The sequence below is a fragment of the Capsicum annuum genome, chromosome 6 (genome assembly GCF_002878395.1).
Source record: "Capsicum annuum cultivar UCD-10X-F1 chromosome 6, UCD10Xv1.1, whole genome shotgun sequence".
In the NCBI taxonomy this organism is placed as follows: Eukaryota; Viridiplantae; Streptophyta; class Magnoliopsida; order Solanales; family Solanaceae; genus Capsicum; species Capsicum annuum.
The window spans coordinates 1,130,483-1,145,433 of NC_061116.1; the positions used below are offsets into that span (position 1 = coordinate 1,130,483).

The following is a 14,951-nucleotide window of genomic DNA, read 5'->3' on the forward strand; positions in this document are numbered from 1 at the left end:
TGAAAACAATAATGCAATAACATAACCAAAAATATAATTCATTCTATACAATGGCATATAATATCCCATATACATAACAGTACGTCTATGGATCTTCTATGATATCATGAATGAAAATAATGCACGAGACAAACCTCCTAGCCACTATAGTACAGAATAAGTTTTTAAGGGGTCATTTGGTAGGAGGGATAAGGATAACTAATCCCGAGATTAATTTAGATGACGAGCTTATCCCATGTTTGGTTGGAACAAAATGCATGGGATAACTCATCCCGGGATTAGTTATCCCAGGATTGTAGTTTTTTTCTTATCCCTCCTTGAGAGTGGGATAACTAATCCCGGGATAACTTGTTTTCCAACCAAACGACCCCTAAATGTTATGGGTGATACAAAACAGACAGCATCAACATGCAAACTTAAGCATTCTAGGTGCAGGATGATACCATGTAGAACTAATTAGAAGCTTAATAAAAGAAAATTTACCTTTCAATTTCCTGAGACATCCTACCGAGATTCCTTGTTGCCCCTTCAAGTGTCTGCTTCCTCACACTGACACTAAGTGCCTCGATACATACATTGTCTATATTATGGGCCTCGTCAAACACTACAACACACTCCCTCTCCATCTCCTTCGATATAATACCAGCAACCTTGGGATCAAGCAGGTATTGGTAGCTGTAAACCACAACATTTGCCTGCTGCACCATATGCCGGGCCAAAAAGTATGGACACCAACCTTTCTCCTTACCATACAATCTTAGCTCCTAAAAAAGTGCAATCAATCATCACAAGATCACAAGAAAACTTGAGCACCTCCATTAACGGAGAAGAATATGAACAAGAAAACTAGGCTCAAATAAAGACGGAAAAATTTCTAGTCAAGAATCAATCTCCTGAGCACATAATGCAATCACTAAAAAAAGGCAGCCCGGTGCACTAAAGCTCCCCGCTATGCACAGGGTCCGGGGAAGGGCCCCACCACAAGGGTGTATTGTACGCAGCCTTACCTTGCATTACTGCCAGAGGCTGTTTTCAAGGCTTGAACCCGTGACCTCCTGGTCACATGGCAGCAACTTTACTAGTTACTCCAAGGCTCCCCTTCTTATAATGCAATCACTAAACAAGTTATATCTCCTTCACCACTGCAAGTACAAGTGCTTCCCTATAACCAATTCTCAAGTCAAATTACATTAGATATAACGATGTCTTCGTACCCTCCACAAACATAACGAATCCTGAACAAATGCAGTCTAACCATCTTACAGAAATAGCTGCAAACTTGAGCACCCATGTAAACAGAGAGAAGTATGAACAACAAAACGTGTTTCAAAGATAAGAGAGAAATTTCTAGTCGAGAATCAGTCCATACAGAATGGGAGGCAGTGAAGAAAACAGTTATATCTCTTCACCACTGCAAAGCTCTTCTCTATAGCAGATTCTCTTTCTAACCATTTACAGGAATATAGGTGCAAGCAAAATTGGGTCTTTCACTTTTAACTCCGCCTAAATATCAACAAGGATTCATACAGCTAACTCCAACTAAATTGGGATCGGGACATAGTTAACTAACCATTGACTCAAGAATGACAGTAAAAGTTCTAGTCAAAGAATCAATACAATGAAAAACTCAATAATCAATGCAATGAACAGCAATGAAAATTCAAGTGTGTCCCTATAATCCCTTCTCAAACCATACTAAATTATACATAACAGATGCCATTGTATCCTCAAGAAAAGAAATGTCAAGAATAACCAATTTATTTCCGCACGGGTGCAAGCAAAAATTTGTCTTTCACTTAACTCCGCCTATGTGAGCTGAAACATAACCAGTGGAAGCATAACGATCATCTAAATATGAAAGGAGATTCATAAAGCTAAGCTCAATTAAATTGGGATTGAGACATAGTTAACTATACATTAACTCAACGACAGTAAAAGTTCTGGTCAAGAAACAATGCAATGAAAAACTAAGTCATATATCTATCCGCCGCTGAAAATTCATGCGTTTGTCCATAATCTCTTCTCAGACCATATTAGGTTATCTATAACATATGCCATTGTATCCTCAAGAAAAACAATGACAAGAATAACAAATTTACTTCCCCATGGGTACAAGCAAAATGTGTCTCTCACTTAACTATAACCAGCTGAAGCATAAACATAGTCTAACTATGAACCAGATTCACATAGCTACTCAAACTAATTTGGGATCAAGGATATAGTCAATATGCAAAACTAGGGCACCCACGTTAGAGAACTCGACTCAATAATGACAGTTAAACTTCTAGTCAAGAATCACTCTTCACATTTGGTTGCAAATTCAATTGCTTCACTATAACCCTTTCTCAAACCAAATTAGATCATATATGACAGATGTCATTGCATCGTCCACAAAAGCAATGTCAGGAATAACCAACTTATTTCCTCCAGTACAAGCAAAAGAGGTTACTTTCACTTAACTATAAAACCACTTGAAGCAAAAAACACATTCATATAGCTAACTCCAACTAACTTGGAATTACGGCATAGCTAATTATACATTGATTAAAAGCAACATTAAAAGTATGAGCTAAAAGCATGATTAAAGGGTGGGAGAGAGAGAGATACCTGCAAAGTATAAACACCAGTATTCGTCTTAGAATATACACCCTCGTAGCCCCGACCCCATCCCTTCCCAAACCCCACCCCCAAATCGTGTAGTATTTGACTAGATTATACATAAATGCTTTTCAGAACAGTAGTCATCACAAGATAATACGACAATCAAAGTACAAAAAACAACAGATAGCTACAAAACCCAAAACTACAAGAGTAATACTACGACTAATCATACCTGCAAAGTATAAACACCAGCAGACAGAGTGGCACTACCAGCTTTATCAGCAGAATCATAATTCTCAAAAAAGGAACAAGTAGGCACATTTTGGATTCTCAACTGCAAGTGCTCTAACCCAACTAGCAGTAAGTTTACTACAACCAGCATCAACAGAATTCCCATTCTCAGCAGACACCACAACTGGATTCACACACAAATTCTTTCTTGATGACAAACCAATAGCCAACATTCTTGCCCCCGGCCCAACTCCCTTTAACTGATAATTATACAATAATTTAAGCTCAGCTAATGTTGTGTCCACATTGATTGTGTCCTCCCCACCCTCCAACGCACCTCGCCTACGTCTGCAGCCCCGTAGCCCCCATCCCCACCACCCCACATCCTTTTACCCTCACCCCCACATCCTACACTATTCCTATCCTATTTGTCTAGATTATACACATGCTTTTAAAACAGTAGTCATAGCAAGATAATACGATAATCGAAGTACAAAAAACAACACAACAAGAAACTACCTGCAAAGTATAAACACCAGCAGGCAAAGTGGCACTACCAGCCTTATCAGCAGCATCATAATTCTCAAAAAAGGAACAAGTAGGGACATTAGGATTCTCAACAGCAAGTGCTCTAACCCAACTAGCAGTTAACTTCCTACAACCAGCATCAACAGAATCCCTATTCTCAGCAGACACAACAACTGGATTCACACACAAATTCTTTCTTGATGACAACCCAATAGCCAACATTCTTGCCCCCGGCCCAAACTCCTTTAACTGATAGTCATACAATAATTTAAGCTCAGCTAATGTTTTTTCCATTTCATGTACAGTTCTTGTACAATATAAAAGCTTAATTTGACTCATTGGTTTACAAAGTCTATAACTTGTTATTAAAGAAAGTAAAGAAATTGTCTTTCCAGTTCCTGTTGGCATTTCAAGAAGACAATGTCCTTTAGCATCTAAGGTTCTTTTGAGTTCTAACATGTATTGGTATTGTTCTGGATAGATGTTGTCATATGGGAAATAGATTGTTATGTCTTCTAATTGGAATTTCATGGTTATGGGGGTTTCTTGATTTTGATTGTTTTCCTGATTTGTGATGATCTTGATGGGTTTTTTGGACACCCAAATGAGTTTTATAGAGGAATTTTTGGAGGTTTTTCTGGACCCTAATATTGTAAGATCAATAGTGAAGCAGCAAAGAGAGTTTTTTTTTTTTTTTGGGGTGGGGGTGGGGGGGTTGTGGGAGGGGGGGGGGGGTGTCGTGTTTGAGCTTTAGATATTGTTGAAAGTGTCACTCCCAGAACGAGTCTTGCAGAAAAATTTGTTGGAAGTGTCACTCCCAAAACGAGTCTTGCAGAAAAATTTGTTGGAAGTATCACTTCCAGAACGAGTCTTGCAGAAAAAATTATTGGAAGTGTCACTTCCAGAACGAGTCTTGCAGAAAAAATTATTGGAAGTGTCACTCCCAGAACGAGTCTTGCAGAAAAAATTGTTGGAAGTGTCACTCCCAGAACGAGTCTTGCAGAAAAAATTGTTGGAAGTATCACTTCCAGAACGAGTCTTGCAGAAAAACTTATTGAAAGTGTCACTCCCAGAATGAGTCTTGCAGAAAAAATTGTTGGAATTGTCACTCCCAGAACGAGTCTTGCAAAAAAACTTATTGAAAGTGTCACTCCCAGAACGAGTCTTGCAGAAAAATTTGTTGGAAGTGTCACTACCAGAACGAGTCTTGCAGAAAAGCTTATTGAAAGTGTCACTCCTAAAACGAGTCCTGCGGAAAATCTTGTTGGAATTGTTACTCCCAGAATGAATCCTACAGAAAATCTTGTTGGAAGTATCATTCGCAAAATGAGTTACGTAGATTCGAATTATTCGAGACTTCAATACAAGTATTGAACATCAATCGAGCTAGGAGCAAAATAATATTAATTTATCAATATGATTTATAGTGCGATGGTGAGACTACTTCAATTTAATTTGTTCCAATTATGTAAACTCGGAGAAAGGCATAAATAATTGTTTAAGCTAAGCCGAAATTGTTACTTACAAGTCTAAATTATATGTGAACGATCTATTAGTTTTCTTAATATAATTCTTTTTCGTATTATTTATATCGTTAATTAATTATCAAGTAATTCACGTCTTAAAATTAAGTTTCATTAAATTGAATATAATTTTCCTATTGAGAATAATTTTCACATTTATGAGGAAAATATAATCTAAGAAATTTAAATTGCATGTTCAGATAAAATATAAATTTAAAATCATAATTTTATCGATTCATTTTGATTTATTCATATACTAAATATAGTTCCCTAGCAATAATTGTTCAATTTAAAAAATCATCGATAATTACCATATTGTATCTATTTTACATGTACTATTAACTAATGTTTATTATTTACTATATTTTTTAAAATATTAAATTTACTAGAGTGACATAGTAAAATTATTCAGAGAACGGAGGGAGTATATCCAAACAGGCCCTTTAAAAATACTTAGCAACAAATGCAAATGCAAACACTTATATATTATTTATTAATGTCCATTTTATCATTAATTATTACTCTTTGACTAATAATACTTATTTAATATACTAAAAATAGATATATAATACTTTGTTCAGTTTGAAAAATTAATAAATAATTTATTATTTTTTATTGATTTAGTAATTACATTATTTCCTTTTCTGTATATAATTATGACTGTATTTTGCTATTAATTTTTTTTCCCATTTTATTTTTATTTTGTACCTGCCTATCTTGAAATAATATTTTCTTGCTACCTATATATATGCTTTCAATTTATTTTTTTTCTCGAGCCGAGAATGTATACCCCACAAAGGTAGATAGCCATCGCGCATTCTATCTTATCAGAGCTTACTTGCTGAATTAAATCAGATAGATTATTAGTACTATTTTTTTATATATAATTATGGTGTAGATCACCTTTCGTACATTTCGACTAAATCTATGGAATATCTGTCACCTATACCAACAACAGATATCAGATAATTTAATTCATCAAGACTAGGTAGATCAGATAGAACGTTTCTTTTATAATTATGGTGCTGGCCACCTTGCGTACACCTCGACTAAATCTATGAAATATCTGCCACCTACCACCAACAACAGATATCAAGTAATTTTGTCCATCAAAACTAGAACAAATGAGATAGAATCATTTACGAAATATTTTTGTCTCTACTGGTACTTGAATTATGTAACCGACTCTTGAAAACACACACAAATTTTATATTTTATACATTTACGCCACCTTCCAACAACAACAAATATCGAGTAATTTTGTCCATCAAAACTAGAACAAATGAATAAAATCATTTAGTATTTTTTTTCCTTTTTGCTAATATTTGAATTATGTAACTGGCGCTTGAAGATACACACAAAAAATTATATTTTATACATTTAAGCTGCTGACCAACAACAACAGATATTGGGTAATTCTGTCGATCAAGGTAGGACAGATTAGTTAGAATAATCTAGTATTTTATCCCTACTGATATGCGAATTATATAACTAGCGCTTGAAAATATACGCAAAAATTTATATTTTATACATTTTATTCATCAAAACTAGAACACATGTGATAAAAATTGTTTACTATTTTTTGTCTCTGCTTATATTTGAGTTATGTAATCAACGCTTTGAAAAATACATGCAAAATTTATATTTTATATATTTAATTGAAATAAATTTATAATTCAAATGACTAAATAAAATATTTAGACAACTCACAATAAATGCAAATGTAAGACAAATTTATTATGTACCTGTCACCTATCACCAGCAACAGATATCGAATAATTTTGTGCTACGACAAATGAGATAGAATCATCCGGTATTTTTTGTCTCCGCTTATATTTGAGTTATGTAATCAACGCTTTGAAAAATACACGCAAAATTTATATTTTATATATTTAATTGAAATAAATTTATAATTCAAATGACTAAATAAAATATTTAGACAACTCACAATAAATGCAAATGCAAGACAAATTTATGATGTACCTGTCACCTATCACCCAGTAATAGATATCGGATAATTTTGTGCTACGACAAATGAGATAGAATCATCCGGTATTTTTTGTCTCTGCTTACATTTGAGTTATGTAATCGACGCTTTGAAAAATACACGCAAAATTTATATTTTATATATTTAATTGAAATAAATTAATAATTCAAATGTCTAAATAAAATATTTAGACAACTCACAATAAATGCAAATGCAAGACAAATTTATGATGTACCTGTCACCTATCACCAGCAACAGATATCGAATAATTTTGTGCTACGACAAATGAGATAGAATCATCTGGTATTTTTTGTCTTTACTTATATTTGAGTTATGTAATCGACGCTTTGAAAAATACACGCAAAATTTATATTTTATATATTTAATTAAAATAAATTTATAATTCAAATGTCTAAATAAAATATTTAGACAACTCACAATAAATGGAAATGCAAGACAAATTTATTATGTACCTGTCACCTATCACTAGCAACAGATATCGAATAATTTTGTGCTACAACAAATGAGATAGAATCATCCGATATTTTGTCTCTGCTTATATTTGAGTTATGTAATCGACGCTTTGAAAAATAGACGCAAAATTTATATTTTATATATTTAATTGAAATAAATTTATAATTTAAATATCTAAATAAAATATCCAACAACTCATAATAAATGAAAATGCAAAGACAATTTATCATAGTATTATAACGTTGGTGTCCTGTTATATATAAACCTCAATTAGCTCCTTCAAAACTAGCCGTTATATATTCAAACTTTCTACTCTTTCTCTCTCTAATTCTTTACTCTCTCTCTCTCTAAATCTGCAAAGCTCAAATGGCAATATCAGTAGAATCTTCATCACCTGCTTCCCTTAACAAGGTACTTTAAAGAACCCAATGTTAATATATTGTAACTTTAGATTTGTTTTGAGATGATTCTTTGGCCTTGGATTGTTGTATTTTCTTGTTGTTGTTGTTGTTCTTGTTTGTTGTTGTTGTCTGTCGTTTTCGTATGTTTTGAGTTGAGGTTCTTTTGAAGACCGTCGAGAGGTAAGGCGTGCGTACACAGTGTACACAGTATACTCTCTGGACCCCACTCGTGGAATTGCACCGGATTTATTTTTATGATAAAAGTTTTTAGCATGACAAATTATTGTGTTTTCTTCTTGTTGTTCCTGCTTATTGCTGTTGTATGCCTTTTTTGTATGTTTTCAGTCGAGGGTCTTTTGGAAACAGTCAAGAGGTAAGGTGTGCATACACACTATACACTCTGAACACAACTCGTGGAATTACACTGGATTTGTTGTTGTTGTTGTGGTCGTCGTCATTCCTTATTTGTTTTCAGTTGATTCTTTAGCCTAATTGTTGTATTTTCTTCTTGTTGTTGTTGTTCATGCTTGTTGCTGTTGTTTGTCTTTTTTTTCATATGTTTTGAGTCGAGGGTCTTTTGAAAACCGTCGAGAGGTAAGGTGTGTATGCGCACTATCCTCTCTGAACCCCACTCGTGGAATTACACTAAATGTCTTTTTCGTATGTTTTGAGTCGAGGGTCTTTTGAAAACTGACGAGAGGTAAGGTGTGTGCATACACGCCATCCTCTCTGACCCCACTCGTGGAATTACATTGTATGTCTTTTTCGTATGTTTTGAGTTGAGGATCTTTTGAAAACCGTCAAGAGGTAAGGTGTGTATACACACTATCCTCACTGGACCCCACTTGTGGAATTATACTGTATGTCTTTTTCGTATGTTTTGTTGAAAACTGTCAAGAGGTAAGGGGTGTGCATACGCACTATTCTCTCTGGACCCCACTCGTGGAATTACACTGTATGTCTTTTTTGTATGTTTTGAGTCGAGGGTCTTTTGAAAACCGTCAAGAGGTAAGTATGCATACACACTATCCTCTCTGGACCCGAGTTACAGTGTATTTTTTTTTTTTTTTGTTGTTGTAGTTCGTCCCTTAATAAACTACTTAGTTTGAGCTGATTTTAGTCTGTCGGAAACAACCTCTCTACTTCTTCTGATGTAATGGTATGAGCTGCGTTTTTTTATGATAAGTTTTTTAGCATGACAAATTATTGTATTTTCTTGTTATTTGTTCCTGTTCTTGTTATTTTCCGTCTGTTTTGAGCTGAGGGTCTATCGCAAACAGTCTCTATACTTCTCAACGTAGAGGAAAGGTTTGCGTACACACCGTGATCTACGAGTTTGTTTGTTTTGGCATTACAAATTATTGTATTTTCTTGTTGTTGTTGTTGTTCCTGCTACTTGTTATTTTCCATTTGTTTTGAGCTGAGGGTCTATCGCAAACAATCTCTCTACTTCGCAAGGTAGAGGACAGGTTTGCGTACACGCCGTGATCCGTAGACCTTGCTTGTGGAATTGCACTGAGTTTGTTTGTTTTGGCATGACAAATTATTGTATTTTGTTGTTGTTGTTATTCTTGCTTCTTGTTATTTTCCATCTGTTTTGAGCTGAGGGTCTATCAGCAACAGTCTCTCTACTTCTCAGGATATCGGAAAGGTTTGCGTACACACCGTGATCCGTAGACCCCACATGTGGAATTGCACTGAGTTTGTTTGTTTTGGCATGGAGCCTTATAAAGATCATATTGATTCTTATCAAAGAAATACAGGATTAACCGAGGCTGTTCAAACATGCATAGGCCGACAAATTATTGTATTTTGTTGTTGTTGTTCCTGCTTCTTGTTATTTTTCATTCGTTTTGAGCTGAGGGTGTATCGCAAACAACCTCTCTACTTCACAAGGTAGAGGACAGGTTTGCGCACACACCGTGATCCGTAGACCCCACTTGTGGAATTACACTGAGTTTGTTTGTTTCGACATGACATTATTTCAGGGTTCACCAAGCTTGATGGGTTCGTCACCAATTTACAGTCCATCATCAGATAAACGTTTCTGGAGTAATCTTCGCAGCAGGGTTGATACTCTTCTTGAAAATCGCGAAAATCATAACGCTGCTCTAAAGGTAAAATTGTCCTTCGGTTTCTGTTACTATCTGTTTGTTCCTTGTACCTCCATTATGGTATCGTTCTATTGTAGTTTCCGTTATGTTACTGTCAGTCTGTTATTGTTATGGGATCTCTACACAAATAGCTGATCCGATTTACTGCTTATATAAACTCCTTCCGTTCCAATTTATGCGACACTTTTTGCTTCCCGACAGTCGAGCAGTAAATTTTTTTGAAATATAGTTTATGTATTTGGAAACTACGTGAAAAGTACTACAAGTAACACTAGTCGACAACTCAAAAGTATTTAAAAGATATACGAATTACGGTTAAAGACAGATTTGTTTGAATATCGAAATCTGAAAAGTGCCACATAAATTGGGACGGAGGGAGTACTAATTATACATGATTATACATATATTATACATCTGCCGGTTATTTTAAGTTATGCGGGCAGCCACTCGGGTTATAGAATACAGTGTCTCTACCTTTGAGGCCACATGCTACTTTGCGAGACTACGCAAGGTATGTTTTTTTTTCTTCTTTTGGGTGTCCTTTTTTGTTTGATTTTGTGTGAAAAATTGTTTGTAGCAGCAAGAAGGAGTGGAGGATCGATCGAAGAGGATGAAGGAGGATGCTATGCTTTTACTAAGAGGATTTGATTCTGTTTCTTGCTCTCTTTCGCAGTTATCGGATAATCTGGAAAATGCTCTTCAGGTATCCCTTTGTATGTGATTCTTCAAAGACTGAAACGAAGTTTCGGTTAGGATGTTTGTCAAGTATTTTTTTTTCTTCGTTTCTTCACTATCGCTATTTTCTTGAGCCGAGGGTCTATTGGAAACATCCTCTCTACCTTCCGAGGTAGGGGTAATGTCTGAATACGTACTACCCTTCCTAGACCACTTGTGGGATTGCGCTGGGAATGTTGTTTAAGTTTTGGTTAACTTATGATTTTGCTAGATTTGAATGAAAGAAGAATCCATCGTTCTCTATAACTGTGGTGTTCAGGCAAACTTGTGTGCACCTCGATTAATTCCACGAGGTACCTACTACCTCCTACCGGTACAAAGCTTTGATAGACCACTTGTGGGATTGCACTGGAAATGTTATTGAAGTTTTCGTTAACATATGATTTCGGATTGAGGCGTAGTCTTGTGTGTTTTTCGTGTATCTATATTTTCAGTAGATGCACTTCTTGATATCGTCTTTTCAAAATCGATCTTTAAAATTTCTATCTACATTTATATAGTCGAGTCAACCACGTGCATCTACTGCGTATGTATTGGTGGTAGCCTAAGCAAGCGTTGAGTTATTGATTATGCATTGTTTATTTTCCGTATCTAGGGAGCAAGAGATCTAGCAAAACCTCCCACATTGACCGAGATACTTCATTGCACGATGGAAAAGGCGAGCAGTGGGGAAAATCAATCGAAGGAAGATAAACACGAGGGAGACAAAGGTAAAGAAGAGAGCGAAGAAGGTGGCAATAGAGGGTTAAAGAGGAAATTCGATACTGAAGAATCCTCCGAAGATCCTCAACAAGACGATGATACCAAAAGAGAAAATCGACATGTCCTGAAAGAGCTCGGGAAGTTCAAGAAAGCCAAAAATGTTGGCACCCTTCTCTCTTTTTCGTAGAATGATTATAGCTACTTTTTTGCGTTTTGAGTTTTAAGAGCTAACTTGACGTTATCTATGTGAAGCTTGCGATTTCCATGGCGACAAAAGCAGCCACATTAGCTCGAGAACTGAAATCAATGAGATCAGACTTGCGCTTTATGCAAGAACGTTCTGCTCTTTTGGAGGAGGAGAATAGAAGGCTTCGTGATGGCTATGACACAGGGATACCACCAGAAGACGATGACCTGGTAATCCTTTTACAACTTGAAACAGATTTACGTTATATAAACCGACAGTACCAGTATATCACATGGTAGACAACATTGCATGATACTAGTTCAACCGTTACTCCTAATTGCTTACAACTTGAAATGTGTCAGTCAAATTGCTTACTACTTGATGCTTGACACTCGAAAATGTTTACTAGTTGAACCACGACACTCAAAAATGTTTACTACTTGAAGCATGTAACTCAAATTATTCACTACTTGAACCGTGACTGAATGTAAAATATATTATGCTATATAAACTGTGATAGTATCATATGTTAGATAACATTGAGTGATACTACTTGAACCGTGAGGTTCAAATTGTTTACTGATTGAACCGTGAGGCTCAAGTAGTTTACTACTTGAATCGTGAGGCTCAAGTTGTTTACTGATTGAACCGTGAGGCTCAAATTGTTTACTGATTTAACCGTGGGGCTCAAATTGTTTAATTGAACCGTGAGATTCAAATACTTTACTACTTGAACCGTGACAGAACGTAAAATATAATATTATGCTACACACTGACAGTATCATATGGTAGACAACTCGAGCGAATGCTACTTGAACCGTGAGGTTCAAATTGTTTACTGATTGAACCATGACATTACTGATTGAACTGTGAAAGCCAAATTGTTTACTACTTGAACCGTGACAGTCAAATTGTGTTTACTACCTTGAACCGTGACACTCAAAATGTTTACTAATTGAAGCATGGCACTGAAATTGTTTATTACTTGAACCGTGACAGAACGTAACATATATTATGCTATAAACTGGCAGTGTCATGTGGTAGACAACTCGAGCGATGCTACTTGGAACTGTGAAACTCAAATTGTTTACTGCTTGAACCGTGATACTCATATTGTTTACTACTTGAATCGTGAAAGCCTGTAAAATATCAGCCTGTGGCACTGAAATTGTTTACTACTTGAACCGTGACAGAACGTAAAATATGTTATGCTATAAACTGGTAGTGTCATACGGTAGACAACTCGAGTGATACTACTTGGAACTGTGAAACTCAAATTGTTTACTGCTTGAACCGTGATACTCCAATTGTGTACTACTGAACCGTGACACAACCGTTTACTGCTTGAACTTAGCCATTCAAATTGTTTAGTACTTGGACCGCGACACTCAAGTTGTCTTCGAAATTTGCTTAGGTGAGGCTCCAAATGGAGGCACTACTTGCTGAAAAATCCAGACTTGCAAATGAAAATGCAAACTTGAATAGGGAGAACCAGTGTCTTAGACAACTTGTTGAGTACCACCAGTTGGCCTCGGAAGATCTCTCTGCGTCCTACGAGGGCTTACTTAGAGGAATGGGATTGGATATTTCATGTTCACCCGAGGATCATACCGAGGCAAATGATGGATCTGGAGGAGTACGCGAGAAAGACATATCCGGTATTTCCAAATCCCTTGATGAGATCTACGACGAAGAATGAAGAAAATAGTGATTCGAGTAAAAGTTGCTTATTATGTTGTAATCTACAAACAACAACATAACATACCCCGTGTAATCCTACAAGTGGGGTTTGCGCCGTGTTGTAGTAATCTTCTACCTATATCAAAATTTGTAAAATTTGTTGTATCCTATGTTTCATGTTGTTATCTATAATGAAAGACAACAATTATCTTGTTCCTCCTCCATTCTTCATTATAACTCGCCGACATCTTAACTTGTTCTCCAACTTTAGGGATGTACATCTAGGCGCCTCAACTCATCCCTACTGTGTCCGACTTGTGGGCGACCAACGCTAACGTGACACATAAAGTTTGGAGGTGTATGTGCTGACATGTGGAGACGAGTTAAGGCGTCCATTTCAAATAATTCTAGCCTCCCACTTTCTTTAACTCTTTCTTTTTTCCTTTCCTCATTATAAAATGTGTGGTAGAATAAAAAGCTGAATATTTCTAGTGGCATCAATACTTTCGCTCCTCCAGCGGACCCCACGAGTTCACCTGAATCCAATATTTTAAATATAAACGACATATCAAAAAAATTTATCAAAATTTCAATAAATATTATATTACGAACCCACAGTCTTAAAAATTTAATTCTGAATCGCGATAGAACCCCGCCCCATCCCACCCCACCCCACTTCACTTTAAGTGGTAGCTTTTCACTCCTATAAATACAAGCTTTGCACCCTCCACCTCTCTTTCATGTCCTATCCTTTTATTTAACCTTTCATTGGTTACATTCTATCTGTTTATCCACCTATAACATCGCTCTGCTCTTTGTCGCGCTATACTCTCAATACACCGTGCTAAAGTAGAGATTCAGAGTTTGAAACCGAGACCTCTGATTAAAGAAAAAGCATGTCTCGTCCGCTACACCACATCATATAAGCACATTATTTTCTTAGACACCCTTAGTACAACAAAACTTCAACTATGTCTCAAATTCTTGACAATGTGAGTAGTTTGAGCTTCATACAAATCCTCAACACCCCTTCTTCCTACCATTATCAACCCTCAACGAAGCTACATTCATCGGTCATCATGAGCGCGACGAGTTTGGAGATGTGCACTGAGACACTAGGAAGTGAGACAGGTTGTTATTACAACGATGACATGGATGAGACGAACTTTTCTTGTGGTATTCAACGATCAGAATGCCATACATTCAAGCAAAGTGTCAAGAGGAAGGTGGATTTTCCGCCTCCGTTGACTTCAATCAGCGGAATGGAAAGAGTCAGAGTGAGATCCTATCGAGGAGGTGGTCGCTTAGTGTTAAGAGCTGTAAGCGTCAGCAACGCTTACAGCTCTTACTTCAAAGCTGAGCGTGCAAGTGGCACGCTCAGACTTTCTTGGAGGTATGATAGTAAAATGGAAGTTGAACAAAATTGTGAAGAACAAATGGCAAATGGTTGTAGAAAATTAACAAGAAGGTGTAAAGAAAAATGTGGGAGTACAAGTAAAGGGATTTCAAATTATTGCCAATTTTGGGTGGCTATTTCCTAAATTAATTGTTTTTTTTATTTTGTTTGCAATAAGAAATATATATTATTATCGTGATGTTCGAACTAACTTGCATTATTATTATTGTTATTATTATTATCATCATATTTTGACTGCTTTGATGTGTGTAACTTGAGTCGAGAGTTTTTTGAATACAACCTCTTTATCTCCACGAGATTAATACCTCGCTTACATTATTTCCCTGGATATGTCGTTGTTGATTTCGTATATGGTAGTTATTATTGTTTTA

At 36.0% G+C, this 14,951-nt stretch overlaps 3 protein-coding genes across 6 annotated transcripts in view; 2 read left to right on the plus strand and 1 right to left on the minus strand.

Annotated features, from left to right (window-relative positions):
- Positions 1 to 4,032, minus strand: part of LOC107873713 (general transcription and DNA repair factor IIH helicase subunit XPD) — a 13,121-nt gene extending 9,089 nt beyond the window's left edge. For 2 of the 3 annotated variants that reach the window (XM_047413393.1, XM_047413392.1), the window contains exons 1-2: positions 3,352 to 4,032; positions 484 to 764 (exon numbers count right to left, since the gene is read on the minus strand). In XM_047413393.1, coding sequence (XP_047269349.1) covers positions 484 to 764; positions 3,352 to 3,891 — 821 coding nt within the window. In that variant the 5' untranslated portion in view covers positions 3,892 to 4,032. Of the gene's footprint in view, positions 1 to 483; positions 765 to 2,833; positions 3,145 to 3,351 lie in introns of those variants that run through there. The other variant, XM_047413394.1, reaches the window with a different exon arrangement.
- A 3,581-nt stretch (positions 4,033 to 7,613) lies between these two features.
- Positions 7,614 to 13,380, plus strand: LOC107873715. 2 transcript variants are annotated; one of them, XM_016720651.2, is made up of 6 exons: positions 7,614 to 7,755; positions 9,734 to 9,862; positions 10,437 to 10,562; positions 11,190 to 11,456; positions 11,549 to 11,713; positions 12,898 to 13,380. In XM_016720651.2, exons 1-6 carry the CDS (start codon positions 7,711 to 7,713, stop codon positions 13,180 to 13,182), a joined length of 1,017 nt encoding a protein of 338 aa, XP_016576137.1. In that variant the 5' UTR covers positions 7,614 to 7,710; the 3' UTR covers positions 13,183 to 13,380. The 2 variants fall into 2 exon arrangements, with proteins under 2 accessions (XP_016576137.1, XP_016576138.1); XM_016720652.2 differs by having other exon boundaries at positions 10,440 to 10,562.
- Positions 13,381 to 13,879: 499 nt separating this feature from the next.
- Positions 13,880 to 14,755, plus strand: LOC107873716 (protein FANTASTIC FOUR 3). Its single transcript, XM_016720653.2, has one exon. The coding sequence runs from the start codon at positions 14,135 to 14,137 to the stop codon at positions 14,702 to 14,704; it is 570 nt and encodes a 189-aa protein (XP_016576139.1). The 5' UTR covers positions 13,880 to 14,134; the 3' UTR covers positions 14,705 to 14,755.
- The last annotated feature ends 196 nt before the right edge of the window (positions 14,756 to 14,951 follow it).